General features: G+C 41.3%; 2 protein-coding genes across 6 annotated transcripts; both read right to left on the bottom strand.

The window, feature by feature from the left end:
* Positions 1 to 912: 912 nt before the first annotated feature.
* pbxip1b (pre-B-cell leukemia homeobox interacting protein 1b) lies at positions 913 to 11,310 on the bottom strand. Of its 5 annotated transcripts, none has more exons than XM_069695936.1 (11): positions 11,222 to 11,310; positions 9,174 to 9,250; positions 8,702 to 8,777; positions 8,349 to 8,416; positions 7,316 to 7,727; positions 5,617 to 5,865; positions 5,418 to 5,441; positions 4,684 to 4,736; positions 4,255 to 4,368; positions 3,871 to 4,105; positions 913 to 3,692 (listed from the first exon to the last, which is right to left on the bottom strand). In XM_069695936.1, exons 2-11 carry the CDS (start codon positions 9,222 to 9,224, stop codon positions 2,113 to 2,115), a joined length of 2,862 nt encoding a protein of 953 aa, XP_069552037.1. In that variant the 5' UTR covers positions 9,225 to 9,250; positions 11,222 to 11,310; the 3' UTR covers positions 913 to 2,112. The 5 variants fall into 5 exon arrangements, with proteins under 5 accessions (XP_069552037.1, XP_069552042.1, XP_069552040.1 ...); XM_069695941.1 differs by having other exon boundaries at positions 4,015 to 4,105; XM_069695939.1 differs by lacking the exon at positions 4,255 to 4,368.
* A 500-nt stretch (positions 11,311 to 11,810) lies between these two features.
* On the bottom strand, positions 11,811 to 12,841 carry lenep (lens epithelial protein). The gene is made up of 2 exons (XM_069695521.1): positions 12,296 to 12,841; positions 11,811 to 11,978 (listed from the first exon to the last, which is right to left on the bottom strand). The coding sequence occupies exon 1, from the start codon at positions 12,510 to 12,512 to the stop codon at positions 12,318 to 12,320; it is 195 nt and encodes a 64-aa protein (XP_069551622.1). The 5' UTR covers positions 12,513 to 12,841; the 3' UTR covers positions 11,811 to 11,978; positions 12,296 to 12,317.
* Between the last annotated feature and the right edge of the window lie 280 nt (positions 12,842 to 13,121).

Raw genomic sequence — 13,121 nt, 5'->3', positions numbered from 1 at the left:
TGTGTTATGATTAATATCTTGTGACTGTAAGTGTTTCTGAGGACTTTATTTCAAAACATAATTCACATGTCTTGAATTTGATTGCCAATGCTGTGCCCACTCATCTGGCAGGTTTCATGCTAAGAAACAAATAAGTTTGGGGGAAATTCAGATAGCGTTAAAGTCATGTACTCATAAAGCAGCACCACAGGGCTAATTTACCGTGTCTCCTTTCACAGATTTTTATTAGGCAGATATTTGTTATTTAGAAGTTTAGGGAACGCAACTCTGTATGAAACTTTGCTTTTACACAAAACTAAAACAGATGGATAGGTAGGTGTGTTTCTGTTTATAACTAAAGCTACAGCACACAAGTTTTACATCATTATGAGGAGGAATAGATGTTTACAGTAATTAGATTAAAAGCTAAATATTAAACCAGGTCAGTATCATTCCATAGAGACACAATGATTGACTGACCTAGCATACTTTGTGACTGAACTACATGAATGACAGATAGTTAATCTCACCTTCTAACATTCTTTTTTTGTTGTCTCTCCTTGTTCTCTGCCATCAGCCAGGTTGTTGTTCCACACATCCAGATACAGATAGCAGAAAAAAGAAGGTGCCGCGGATCAAATATCCCCGCTGACAGAAAGATTAAATAAGTATCACTTCCGCCAAAGCAGTCCAAACTGCTGTAATTACTTTTAAGAGTACAGTATACTTTTTAAATAGAAATCAATCAAACAAGCGTTCAATTTATACATTTCTGTGCTTTAAGAAATAATTACTCACCTTTCCCACCTCGAAGAATCATCAGGATTGAAGTCTGACAGACCAAAACAGATCACCTAAAATCATTGTGTCTATGAGTTTGCTGATGTTACACTTTGAAGATGAGCGAGTTAAAAAGAAGACATAACCAAAGGATTTCATCATGGATAAATTAATTTTATTATGTTACTATCATAACCGTAACCGTGGCAAAAATAAGCACACGAACACTTAAAGCTGTCTGGATGTGGATCTGCCGCCACACGCTCTCAAAAACAATCTTTACGGTGCTGTGGTCTCAAATACTCAATCAGCTACATTTCATTAAGCTCATAAGCATGTAAACAGATCAAATATCTTTACAACCAACCTAATCAATACAAACCAGTTACATTCACAAGAAAACCATAATTAAGGACATTTTAGTGCACAACAAAGTTGTTGTTTTTTACCTGAAAACAAAAATATACATGCTCAACATGTCAATATCTTATGTGCACGCCAATCTTTTTTTTTCTCCTATACTATGCCAACCTCTATAAAACAAGTTATATTTCTAAATTTCAGCAAGTCCTTAAAAGCCTTTAATGCAATATGTACAAACATCAAAATGAAATAAATGCAGACTTCTCTAATGTCACACAAAGTATTCTCCAAATTAACTCAGCAGTCCTTGTTGAGGCCATTCTTTTAAACATGGTTTGTTACAAAAAGAATCGGGCTTAAGTAATGAATAAATACATAAAGGTGGCACACACTAAGCACAGGCCTGATCAGTGAATAGGTAGAGTTGAACTGTGCACAATGCTGTTTGCAGAAGAAGAGGTGTAACATTTAGATAAGACTACAGCAAATGTTCTAAAAAATAGCAGCCAAAACATCCAACCGGTTTTAATGTCTCCGAAGCAGAAGTAGAATGCAGCACTGTGCGCAGAAAACACTTTCACACCAACAGATGTTCACGTCAGCTGCAGGTGCTCAGTCAGAAATAAACAGCTTCACGGGCAAGTTTTGGATTGTTTTCTCTGGACTGAACATCAGACCAAGTTCCTGCCAAAACACATTATGGTCTGATGTAGATGAAAGCCCTTTCCTATGTTACTGTGAGCACGTGTGCAGGTGAAACACAAAACTTCCCAAAACAATGACGCAAACCTATGAGTTCAATCATTGGACAACAGATGGATGTGGTAAAACATGATAGGCCCTCTTGCAAAAAAAAAAAGAAAAAAAAAAGGATGACAGGTTGATAAATGTATACTTTTAAGCGTTTGTGGTCCAATAAGAAGTGTTCCCTTTGAGTAAACCTTCATCCGTCTCTTAGCTTTTGACAGATCCATCAATTCCATCACTTCGTCAGCCACGTGCTTCTCTGCTCCCCTTCCTCCAATCCCCTTTGATTCTTTCCTCCTTCTCTCCACCTCCTGGCATTGAAAACTTTTCCATGACTTCCCTTTCAAAACCTTCCATTTCATCCTCTATAGCACTGTCTCCCTCGTCCCCGGTCTCATCCCCTTCCACCATGTCTTCCAAAATATCTCCCAAATCTTCAACAAACTCTTGAAAGCTCATCTGGTCGTGAACAAACACCCCATCCTTGAAGAACTCGGTGGCCAGCTTTTTGAGTTTCTCCATAATCAAACCATCCAGTCCCGCCTCCTCTGCCTTGGCTAGATACGTTTGGAGGATCGCCTCAAACTCACTTAAGGGGACGGGGAGCAGCCGCTCAGCCTGAGCGCAGGTCTCCGGTGAGTTACACTGCTGTGGGGGTTTGGGATTGTGCAGGAGACGCTCTCTCTGCTGGACCCAGTACTCAGGCTCTCCCAGGGAGGGTGTGTTGTGTGTGTGCGGGAGAGTTTGATCTCCATACAGATGCTCTTCCTTATGGCCATGATTACCTTTGAATTTGTACTCATCTTTGCTTTTCTGGGAGTTTGATTTGTCTTTTCCCCCATCTGCGTTGTGCTTTTTCTCCTTCTGTCCTGCCCTCTTCCACTCATCCTCTTCCTTGTTCCAATGTTCCCGCTTCTCCTCCTTTTTCTTCCGTTCCTTGTCATGTTTTCCATTTTTAATCTTCCACTCGTTATCATTCCACTGTTTCCTCTCATCCTTCCCCATCCTTTCTTTACCATGATTTTTTCCGTCTTCCCATAGTTTCCTTTCACCCGTTCCTTTCCCTTCTTTACCCTGTTGTTTGCCATTTTTATCCCTCCACTCCAAGTCTTTCTTCCACTCTTTCTTCTCTTTCTCCTTCCACTCTTTCTTCTCTCCTTTCTCCTTCCAATCTTTCTTCTCCCATTTCTCTTTGCCGCTTTCCTTTAAGCCATATTTCATTTTCTTCCAGTCCTTCTCTCTCTTCCAGTCCTCCTTGCCCTCGTGCTTCTCTCCATGGTCCTTCCCTCTTTTCCACACCTTGTGCTCCTCCTTCCCCTTCCATTGTTTACCTTCATTCACTTTCTCATGCTTCCCCTTCCTCCTGTCTTTCTCTTCCTTCCATTCTTTTTTCTCACTCTTCTCCAGCCCATCTTTCTTCCCTTCCCTATCCTTCCAAGGCTTTCCTTCATCACCTCTGCTAGACTTCTCTTTCTTCCACTCTTTCTCCTTCCATTGTTGTTTCTCATCACTGTGCTTCTTTTGCTTACCTTCCTTATCTTTCTCCTTCTGATACGTTCCTTGCTCATGTTTGTTCATCTTCCATTCTTTACCTCCTTCTTTACTCTCCTTTTTCTCTCCTTCCTTGCTTGCAGATTTTTCTTTTCCTTTCCACTCTTTCTTCTCGCCCATGTCATATGTATCCCTCTTCATGTCTTTCTTATTCTCCTTCTGATCATCCAATGGCCTCTTAGCCTGTCTCTCCGTAGAGCCAGCTGTGCCCTGCCTGCTGTCCTCTAGCTGGCCAGTGGGGGGCGATGTAGTGGGCTTCACAGGTTCTTGAGCTGGAGGAAATACAAAGTCATTTAAAACTACAAAGATTACAAGTGATCATTCAATTTAGACAAACAATATAGAAGAAAATAAACGACTTAACATCATACTCTTTCCCTTGCTTTCTAATAACTATCATCCTTCTATCTTCTACTGTCCTTCCTACATCCTCCCTCTGTCCCTTTGTACCTGAGGAGAGTTTTAATTCAGTCACAGTTGATCTCAGTGTTTTTAGTTCACTCGGTAGGGTCGGGACAGACTCCAGCTCTTTCTTCATCCTCTCGTTCTCTTTCTGAAGGACAGGGAGAGATGCCATCTCTGTCTTCAACCTACTGTTTTCCTTCTCCACCTCCTCCCACCGCAGCCGCTCCTTTGCTCCCTCTGCTGCCTGTCCCTTGGCTACTTTTAGCTCTTCTGTCTGTGCCTGTTTAAAGAAAAAGAACAGGAAAAGTGGGTCCTGTGAGAATATTACACACTCCGCTGACACGTTTCTGCACAGACACACATTTGTGTATATACAGTATGTGTTGCGCACACACGATAAATGAGGTGAGAGACAGAATGGAGTCACACCTGAAGTTGGGCTTTCAGCACAGAAATCTGCTGGCTCCCATCGGCTATCTTATTTAGAAGCTCTGAATGGTCAGCATCTAATGTGGGTGGAGGAACCTCTGGATTTAGCCACTCCTGTCAACAAAGTGCACACACAGAACGACACAATGGCAGGATTTTAGATGACTTTTCATAATTATTATTGCCAGACTGAGTAGTTATGATGAAGCTGCATGTGTTCATGAGATGGGAAAGAACAAAAGTACAGAGTAGTACACAGTTGGTAGACAATAGCTGTAAAGCTGCCAGAGTTGTGGGTGGTCTCCTACTGAGCATAGCACACTAAAAATGTATGTGGTTGCACTCATTGCACTGTAAAACGGGAGCACAAAATGGCATATATAATGAATAAAAGTTAGACTGGAGAGAACACAGACAGAATGAACTGACCTGTTTTCCTGGTAACTCTGTATCTTTCAGGTCCCTTGTACCATAGTCACTCTCTGCAAATCATTACGCAAAGATTAATATCAATGTGAAAAATAGACCGTCGGAGAACATGCAAAAGCTTTACACTGCATTGCACATTATTTTAAAAAAAAATTGGCAATTACCCAACAACATTCTACTGAAGGTTTTCAAAATAAATTGTGTTTATTACAGCCGAGTAGATAAAGTGCTTTTACACTCTACAAGTTCATTACAAATCCAAACTTTATGAAAGGTTAGAGAGAATATATTACGTGCTGCTTGAAAACCTTGTATCTCCTGTTTAACATGTTACCTTATCTTTTGTTTTTGCAAGTTCTTTACACGGGCAGTGCTTTTTAAATTGTATCAAAATCTGAAAATCAGGTGACTGAAAAGTAATGGTATGGTGACAGGCCTACAATACGCAGTGTGCCGTTCTTGGTTTCTTCAGGGTGATTTGATACAAGGGTTTCTTTTGACAATAGCCAAACATCCTTAGTGCAACATTGCATAAGTCACTCTCACCATCTCTCTGTCTCTCATTCAGACATGTTTAAAAGCGTGGAGAGCTATTAAAATGGCTTGTTCCAAAGTATCAGATACAAAGTGGGTTTTTTTGTCTGCATGCACATTCTCACATACAAATGCATGCTGTTGCCAAAAAAGAACAAATTCATTCACTGTACACGTAATAACACAAAGAAACAACCTACCCTCATCCAGGTCCATGAAGACACCTGCAGGTATAATACACCTCAGTCTCAGAGGACCCTTCATCTAGTCCACTCATAGTTCCTTTTTACTATCTAACCTCACTTTAACACGTGAATCAATCTAAAATAACAATAAAAAGTAACATCCAATACAAAATGGGATGTTTGCCTTCTCGACGGGTCATATGATGATGCCTACCTGAGAAAAAGATGGTCCCGAGGCCCAACAGAATGATAGCACCCAGGATGCACTTGTTCACAGAGAACCCGCTGTCCACGTCTCGCTGTGGCAGCTGAAATTCGTCTTCTTCCTCTTCCTCTTCCTCCTCTCTCCTTCCAATCTTCTCCAGAGCTGCTAAGAGAGACCTTCTCCTCCTCACCTCTGGCTCTCCCTCATCACCCGTCTTCTCAGTCCTCTCCTCACCCACCTCTGAATCCACAGGGGAGTCTGGAGCATCAAAAGGGAACAGTATAAAAACTGTTAAATGGTTTCTACCAAATGCTCGATATAGGTTTTCATTTATTTGGGTACCCCCCAGGACATAAACTTTGGAAACAGTGGATCATTTACTTTGAGGTATCCTTTAGACAACTGCCTTGTCTAACATACATAGCATTTTAAAGGCCCCATATTTGACACTTCTTGTGGTTTTTTTTTATTTGCAGTATTGATATCCATGCCAAAATCTTTGTGGTTTTTCAAAAACCATCACGATAAAAATTTACATCCGTTTCTGGAGCTCTACCAAGAACAGATTGTTTTGCATCTTCAAGGCCTATTTATATCAATGACACTCTTCTCTGCTTGGCTGACTCTTTTCTGTGTGATGGCTCAGTGAACAATAGGTTTTCTTTGGTCTTGTAGCTTATTAGTTCATCGATGGAATGACTGCACTTTGTTTAATTTCACGTAAAAGGTTGGAGAATGGGCTGTGCTCAGGACGGACATATGAAATGAGCGTGATTTTGTGACATTACAACACACAGTTGCTGAACACAGGCTGTGTGCATTTCTCTTTGGACCGAGCATTTTGACAGTCTCAGTTTTTTTTTACAGCACCTAGACCTGCTTTTTAAATCAAAAATGAAATGGAATTTATACAATATGGGACCTTTAAAACAAAGTTATAGCATATTACTGGGCACAAACTTGTTCTGGCACTTACATATCTAATGCTAGATAGCACTCCACCTATGACACTGTAATTGGCCTGGCAAAACTTCACGTGGGAGGTTAAGACTTCTTTATTGGCTCTGCTGTGCATGGTATGCTGGTTAATTTGCTTCATTGCCAATCTTTACTTTCCTTTCAAATGCATAAATAAGGCTTAGCTCTTGATTCAAATTCTTCATTCTTCTGGTACCTTGAAACAATGGTGTTAAAACCATTTGCACTTAATTTTATTGCTGAAAAGCAATGGTTATATAAATAAGAACTCGCTGATGCTAAACTCCGGTAAAACTATTTGAAAGAAATGCAGAACAGAGCAAAGGAAGATCTTTTGATGCTGTAACGATAAAAAAAAGAGTTGCAGAACAAAACCACCACACTGCAAAAAACTTTTGAGGTCCCAGTCCCTCTGAAGCCAATTTACTTCTGCAGGGTGTCATGCAACTTTCTCTGTCACATCATGCTCCCTTCCTCATACCAACCACAGCCTCTCCAGACAACTTCCTGGCCCAGATACTGAACAAGTCCATAACCAGCTGGTCCACCAAGTACACTTCAAACACAAATGGTACATATGGCTTAGTTTCCAAAAACAGAAAAGAAAAGATACAGGCATGCCATGTGATGATCTATGCCATGTATATAATGAAAACACATAATAGAAATGAGCTGATGTTATTATGCTGTTTGTTTAATAAAGACCTGACTAAAGTCTTGTTGCTCATACCTGCCTGTTTTCCTAAGTCAGGTGTCTTTGGATGCTGGTCTGACTCCTCCCCTTCTTGGCGTAGCTCCTCCCCATTTAAGTGATGCAGTGTTCCTTCCTCTGTGAGCTTCTCTTCCTCCTGTGCAAAGTCTGCACCTCCAAGAGTCTCTGTGCTCAACAGTGAGAGTGGGGGCTCATCAGGAGTGGGAACTATGTGGGTGTAGGAGTCCGAGGATGAGTCAAGGTCAGGGCTGAACTGTGACAAGCCCTCAGGTAGGCCCTCTGCCTGGCTGTCTTCATCAGTGACATAGACCAATCGGGGAGAGACTTCCAAAGAGGAAGGGATGCGGGTGTCAGTGACAGCGGTGGGCTCAGAGGTGTGTTGATCTGTGCTGGACTCTCCACTGACCTCTGTGGTTTTAGCTTCCGAGGCCTGGATATAAAAATGAGGTTATTGAAAAGGGTATAACAATGTCAGTCAAAGGTTTTTTTGGGCACTCCGTATTTTAGAGTTTTTGGTTATAACTAACAATGTGATCACCGTAAATACCTTTAACATAAAAAAATATAAGTAAGGAATAGTTATTAGTGAACAAGACAAATTTGTGACTTTATGTATTTTGAACACCAGCCTTCAATAAAGCAATTGCTAAATAAAAAAACAAAAAACCGTTCTCTTGTTTTAAACGTTTTTAAATAGAGGCAGTAATTTGGCATCATCTTTAGCAAAGCACAACTGTCAATAAGTCATAGCCTGGTAACAGCTAAAATGACTCACTTTCATATGAGAAGGAAATTACCAAGGTAATGTCAAAGTTGTGTGACCACATGAAAAAAAATAGTCAGTCCAATCAGACTCAAGCATTGCCCTCAGCTATAGTATGAATAGTTATCATACATATCTTCTGGCAATTTAAAAGTGAGTAATGCCTAAAACCGTGGGGCAATTAGAAAATGAAAAAAGGCAGACCTCTTTCATAACTACACCTCCAGCTAAAGTGTGTGACAAATAGTACTATTATGTAATGGAACGTGATATGCATGGCTGTCTTACTGGGTAGTCCGCAGGGAGCCCTTCTGCTGACTCTGCACCATTTGCAGGCTCGTTGTTCTCCCCAGAACCTGGCTCATCAAACACAGACACAGGAGGGGAGCCATTTAGGACAGCAGTTCAACATTTTTCAATTGCGACTACTTCAAATGGAGTGATCCTGACTTGTGTGACTAACACCTGCCCCAGTGTGGAAAATCATGAGCAGTGGTGATGCAGTATATTGTTTCTCACTTTCTCAGGTTGTTTAATTTGATTCATTATCAGAGTAAAGTAAGTAAGTTAAAAAAAAAAGAACCTGCTTAAAAATGTATAATTTGTTTTCCTGTGCAAATAATAATCTAACAGTGAAGTACCTGCAGCAGATGAATGGGTTTCTTCATGGTGCTCTGTCACCCCTGCCAAAGGCCTCAGGGTTTCAGCAACAGTTTCCTAAAAACAGACAGACAAACGACACACATTATCATTTAGATATTACTGTTGGGAAATTCTAGGCTAATGTGAACATCTTTTGATTATTTCTAAGCATCAGTAATAACTGAGAATTGCTCTTTCTTTAACAATGTCTACTGTCGAACTGCCACTGAACAAGGCAGTGAGCATGTGTGCGTGTGTCTAGTGTCTCTTAAGCCGGTTTGCCTTTCTGAGTACTAGTTCAATCTTACAGACTTATTACAGAATCCTCCTTCATATTAAGGATGACCTAAAATAAAATCAACTGGGACAGGGAGTTTCCTTTTAAAAACAAAAACAAAACATAATGCGCTTTCAATGAGGTCATGCGCAGCAACTCCACATATTCCTATGCTGTTTACAGAGCGGTGATACCTCAGGAGTGAGGATGGTCCAGTTGTTGTTAGCACTGCTGCCACCAGACATGGCCCCCTAGAGGCTTCGCCTGTATCCTGCAACACAAGAACAAAAAACAGAGCAAAGTATGTGATTAGTAGTAGGTCAGTGAGAGGAAGTCAAATGAGACTGAGGAAGGTCTCATACTTCTCTGTGTCTTCATACAACCTGCATCGAGAGTGGAAAAAACATGATTTTGGTATATCACTAGTTTACATACGAAAGAGATACCAATGTGCGACTAGTTCACAATTCGGGTAAATGTATGGGTACAGCCGCTTTAAGAAATTTCCATCCTGTGTTTACACATGCACAGGATTTGCATACACGCCTTTGCTATTCAGCCTCACCCATTCTGTCCATAAAGGCCCAACTGTAAGGTGTTACTAACGTCCTGTGTGTGGCTGCATGTATGTGTATGTGGGCAGGAAGTCTAATTTTCCCCGGAAGCATTCAGTTCTTCATTAGTAGTTTGTGTGTGCTGCAGGCCTTCTGGGCACCCTGGCTTTTGACTAGCTGAGAAACGTTTTGGCAGAGACCTGGGTAACTAAGGCCAGCGCTATTCTTGAGATACAGACAGCAGAATGGGCCGTCCATTTCAAAGTTACTGGTCTGTTAAATAGATGCCTACAAACTACAAATTCCAGCTTTATATCTGTACACTGCACGGAAACAACACAAAGGGTGATAAAGGATTTTGTGGGTCCATTGTATCGTATCTACCTCTGTAGCAGTGTGTCAGACCAGCAAAACCTCCCGACCATCTTAAGTGGAAACAGGGTTACATTTCAATTTCACCACCTAGTCAGATGTGAGTGTCAGGTACTCTCTTTTAAAAAAAAAAAAAAAGCTTATCCTCTCAGACTGCAGGGGATAACATAACATAGATGCATATATATATATATCTTATGTCTAGCCTGATTTGGTTCTATAAATCCAGAAAGATTAAGGCACTTAGTACCACATTGTCTGGGCAATGACACACTTCACTCCTCAAATTCAATTCTCTCCCAGCTCCGCAATTTAGGTCTTCTAATCAAGTGCCTCCCAAGAGAAGTCTTCTGAATCTAGCCTAGGGCCCAAGGAGCATTGTGGAGCATATAGTGGAAGGGTTTAAATAGATGCCAGCTAAATATAGCCAATAAGAGATTGACTAGAGACAGGGAGAAGGGGTGTGCAGAGGATGGCCATGGGGAACACAACAGAGCCAGCAATATATTCTAAGGACAGTTCTAAAAGGATTATTTTACATGCACCACAAAGCCGGCGGCTTTTAACAGAGAGAAATCTTCTTTACTGCCTTGTTTGGTCTCATGCTCTCATCTTTGCGAGTTGTATTTTCAGAAACTTTGACACCTTGCATCATCTCCGTTCCCCTTTTCAAAACAATCTGGCTAGTTTAAGTCCGACTTAAAAAAATTTAAAAAAAGTGTATTAGTGGCCACACGTGTACTTTCTTCGTGAGCAAAGTACATCCAAACACATGGTCACAGCAGCAGGTCTTATCTTTAAACTGCGTCTGCGTCTCTGCAGGGGAAAATTGACCAAAAAAGGTCATGAGAATAAACTACAGAGCATTCCATTGAGGAGGACAGCCATGCACGTCTGTCAGCAAAACCACGACGGTCAGCTTTACGCACGAGCATCATCACCCCCATAGCAGCCAGTTCAGACTATTATTATGCAGAGAGAGAGAGAGAGAGAGGAGACGGTGACAGGATATGTCTTATGGCGAAGGACTAAAAACAAAACATAACCTAACACAGAGTTTAACTCAGGAATATCACTTCTTTAAGGCAGCAAAGGCCACTCTGGCTAAGTTAAATAAGCTTAAGTTTTCAAATAACACAAACATTGTTAACATTATCCATGAAAAACGAAATTTCCCAGTCGTTCCAAACGAGCAACCAGGAAAACAATTAAACGACGCTGGCTTTGAAGTGAAAGACGAACAACAAGAACACACGTGGTTACTTTGAGGTAAAAACCAACAAAACACTTGTAAGCTAAATTCAGGTCATTCTTACCGTGGTCGGACACTTTACTTCAGCCTTCAGAGTGCGTCTCGGATACAGCAGGCACTTCTGTCTTCCCATCCAACTTGGGAACTTGGAACGTACCTCCTGAACTTCGTGAGCCACGCGCCTCTCGTCCAATCGCAGGCAGTGTTCGCTTTGATCCCGCCCCTCGTTAGCCAGCCCGACCAATAGCAGTACTTCACTGGGAAAACTTCCAGGGTGATTGACACGCGCAGGTGATGAGGCAGTATGTAAAACATACATACGTACGTTTGATATTTTCAAATACAGCCAGGCCTCGGCTTTTGACGCTGATAGTCCGCAGGCTGATTTCAGTATGATGCCGATGGTTGCCATCTTCCTACCATCGTGTTTCTGATGAATACATAATCAGAAGTTGGTCCTCAAGAGAAAAATACTCTTTAGCAGGCTTTGTAAAGTTAAACAAGCCTTAAGGTCCCTTGAAAGGCACGTTAAAATGCTAAAATATTTTTTCCCTTTTTCAAAGTGTCCGTTCAATATGTCTTAAATTAATCCCAACAATTTGAACAAAAATTCAGACATAAAGGTAATGTTTTTCTATTCATTAGTTCCTTTATTCAATGCCATGCCAGTCTGTGTTGTACAGTGAACATCAGGGCTGCCATATTCCTGGAAATCTCAGATTATAGGTGTCCAATTCAGAAAACTCCTGCAATGAACATCTGTAGCATCTTGAAATATGTAGATGTGCTTCCTGGAACTCCAAATTATTATCCTATAGACACTGAAAAACAGAAATAAAAATAATTTAGGATTTTAACTATTTTATGATATAGTAAACACATTTCTTACCCAAAATACTGCTTTCTATAATTAAGAATATTACTTTGAACAGTGAATTATTTGTTACACAAGTTATATTAGCTACAAAAATTTTAGTTTGCTATGTTCCCAGGTGGTACTAGTCATATAAAACAGACTTATACTTGCCGGTGCTTTGCCAACAACGCTGATCAATCACTCCATTTCTGATGAAATAAAAGCTGGTTGAAATTACACTATAAGAGTTAACGGAGGAATAAGGAAAAATCAATGTTTTACCACTTGATATACTCTCTGTGAGTCAGTCCAGGATCTCTTTGATGCACCAGCAGCAGAGGAGGAAATAGAGGCACTCTTTAACCGACTGGATGAAACCGTAGGCAAAGTTTCCTCCCAGGAAATTCTTGCCTCGTCCCAGACCCATGGCAAGGTCTCGCAGGTGCTGTCCCAGGGAGGAGGAGGGCATGGCCTGGGGAAGAGGGCGCTGGGGGTGCATGGCTCCAGAGAGGAGAGGGAGAGACCAAAAAGAAGCAAGAAGGAGGGCAGTCGATGAGAAGAAATAGAAGGTGAGGCGCGACAAATAGGATCAGACTGGGCCCGTGTAACAGCTGAGGTCTGCTCCGTGTTCCTGGCACAGTTTGCTCCTGTACTTATAACCTCCTATACAAACTGAAAGCGGCCTCCGTTCACATCAGGCAGTTTCTCGACTCTTCCGTGGTTTCAAACATCCGCTGATTGATTAAAAACCTTGTTTACCTTTGCTAAGCACTGTTCCCCAGTGTTATGCTGCCTCCCCGCCCCCCAACACACACGCACACGCGCACGCACACACACACACACACACACACACACACACACACACACAGAGACTCTGCCTGTGCTATAATAAACCTTGAATCGCCCCCTACTGACACAGCCTCATGTGTACACAAAAAAGAGAGTTCCAGTAGCCTCAATACATTACATCCCACTCTTTGTACAGGACAGTATGTGACAGGCAATCATACCTTCTAGCTGTGTGTGCTTTGTTGTTTCCTTCAAACAAATGGAGAAAAAGGGATCTAAAAACCTGTCAAACTAGGTAATAAATACTCTAAATGCAATC

The sequence above is a fragment of the Brachyistius frenatus genome, unplaced genomic scaffold (genome assembly GCF_029030835.1).
Source record: "Brachyistius frenatus isolate BFR_SWC_R1_liver_20210118 unplaced genomic scaffold, ASM2903083v1 Contig_20, whole genome shotgun sequence".
In the NCBI taxonomy this organism is placed as follows: Eukaryota; Metazoa; Chordata; class Actinopteri; family Embiotocidae; genus Brachyistius; species Brachyistius frenatus.
This window is presented reverse-complemented; position numbering and strand designations above follow the sequence as displayed.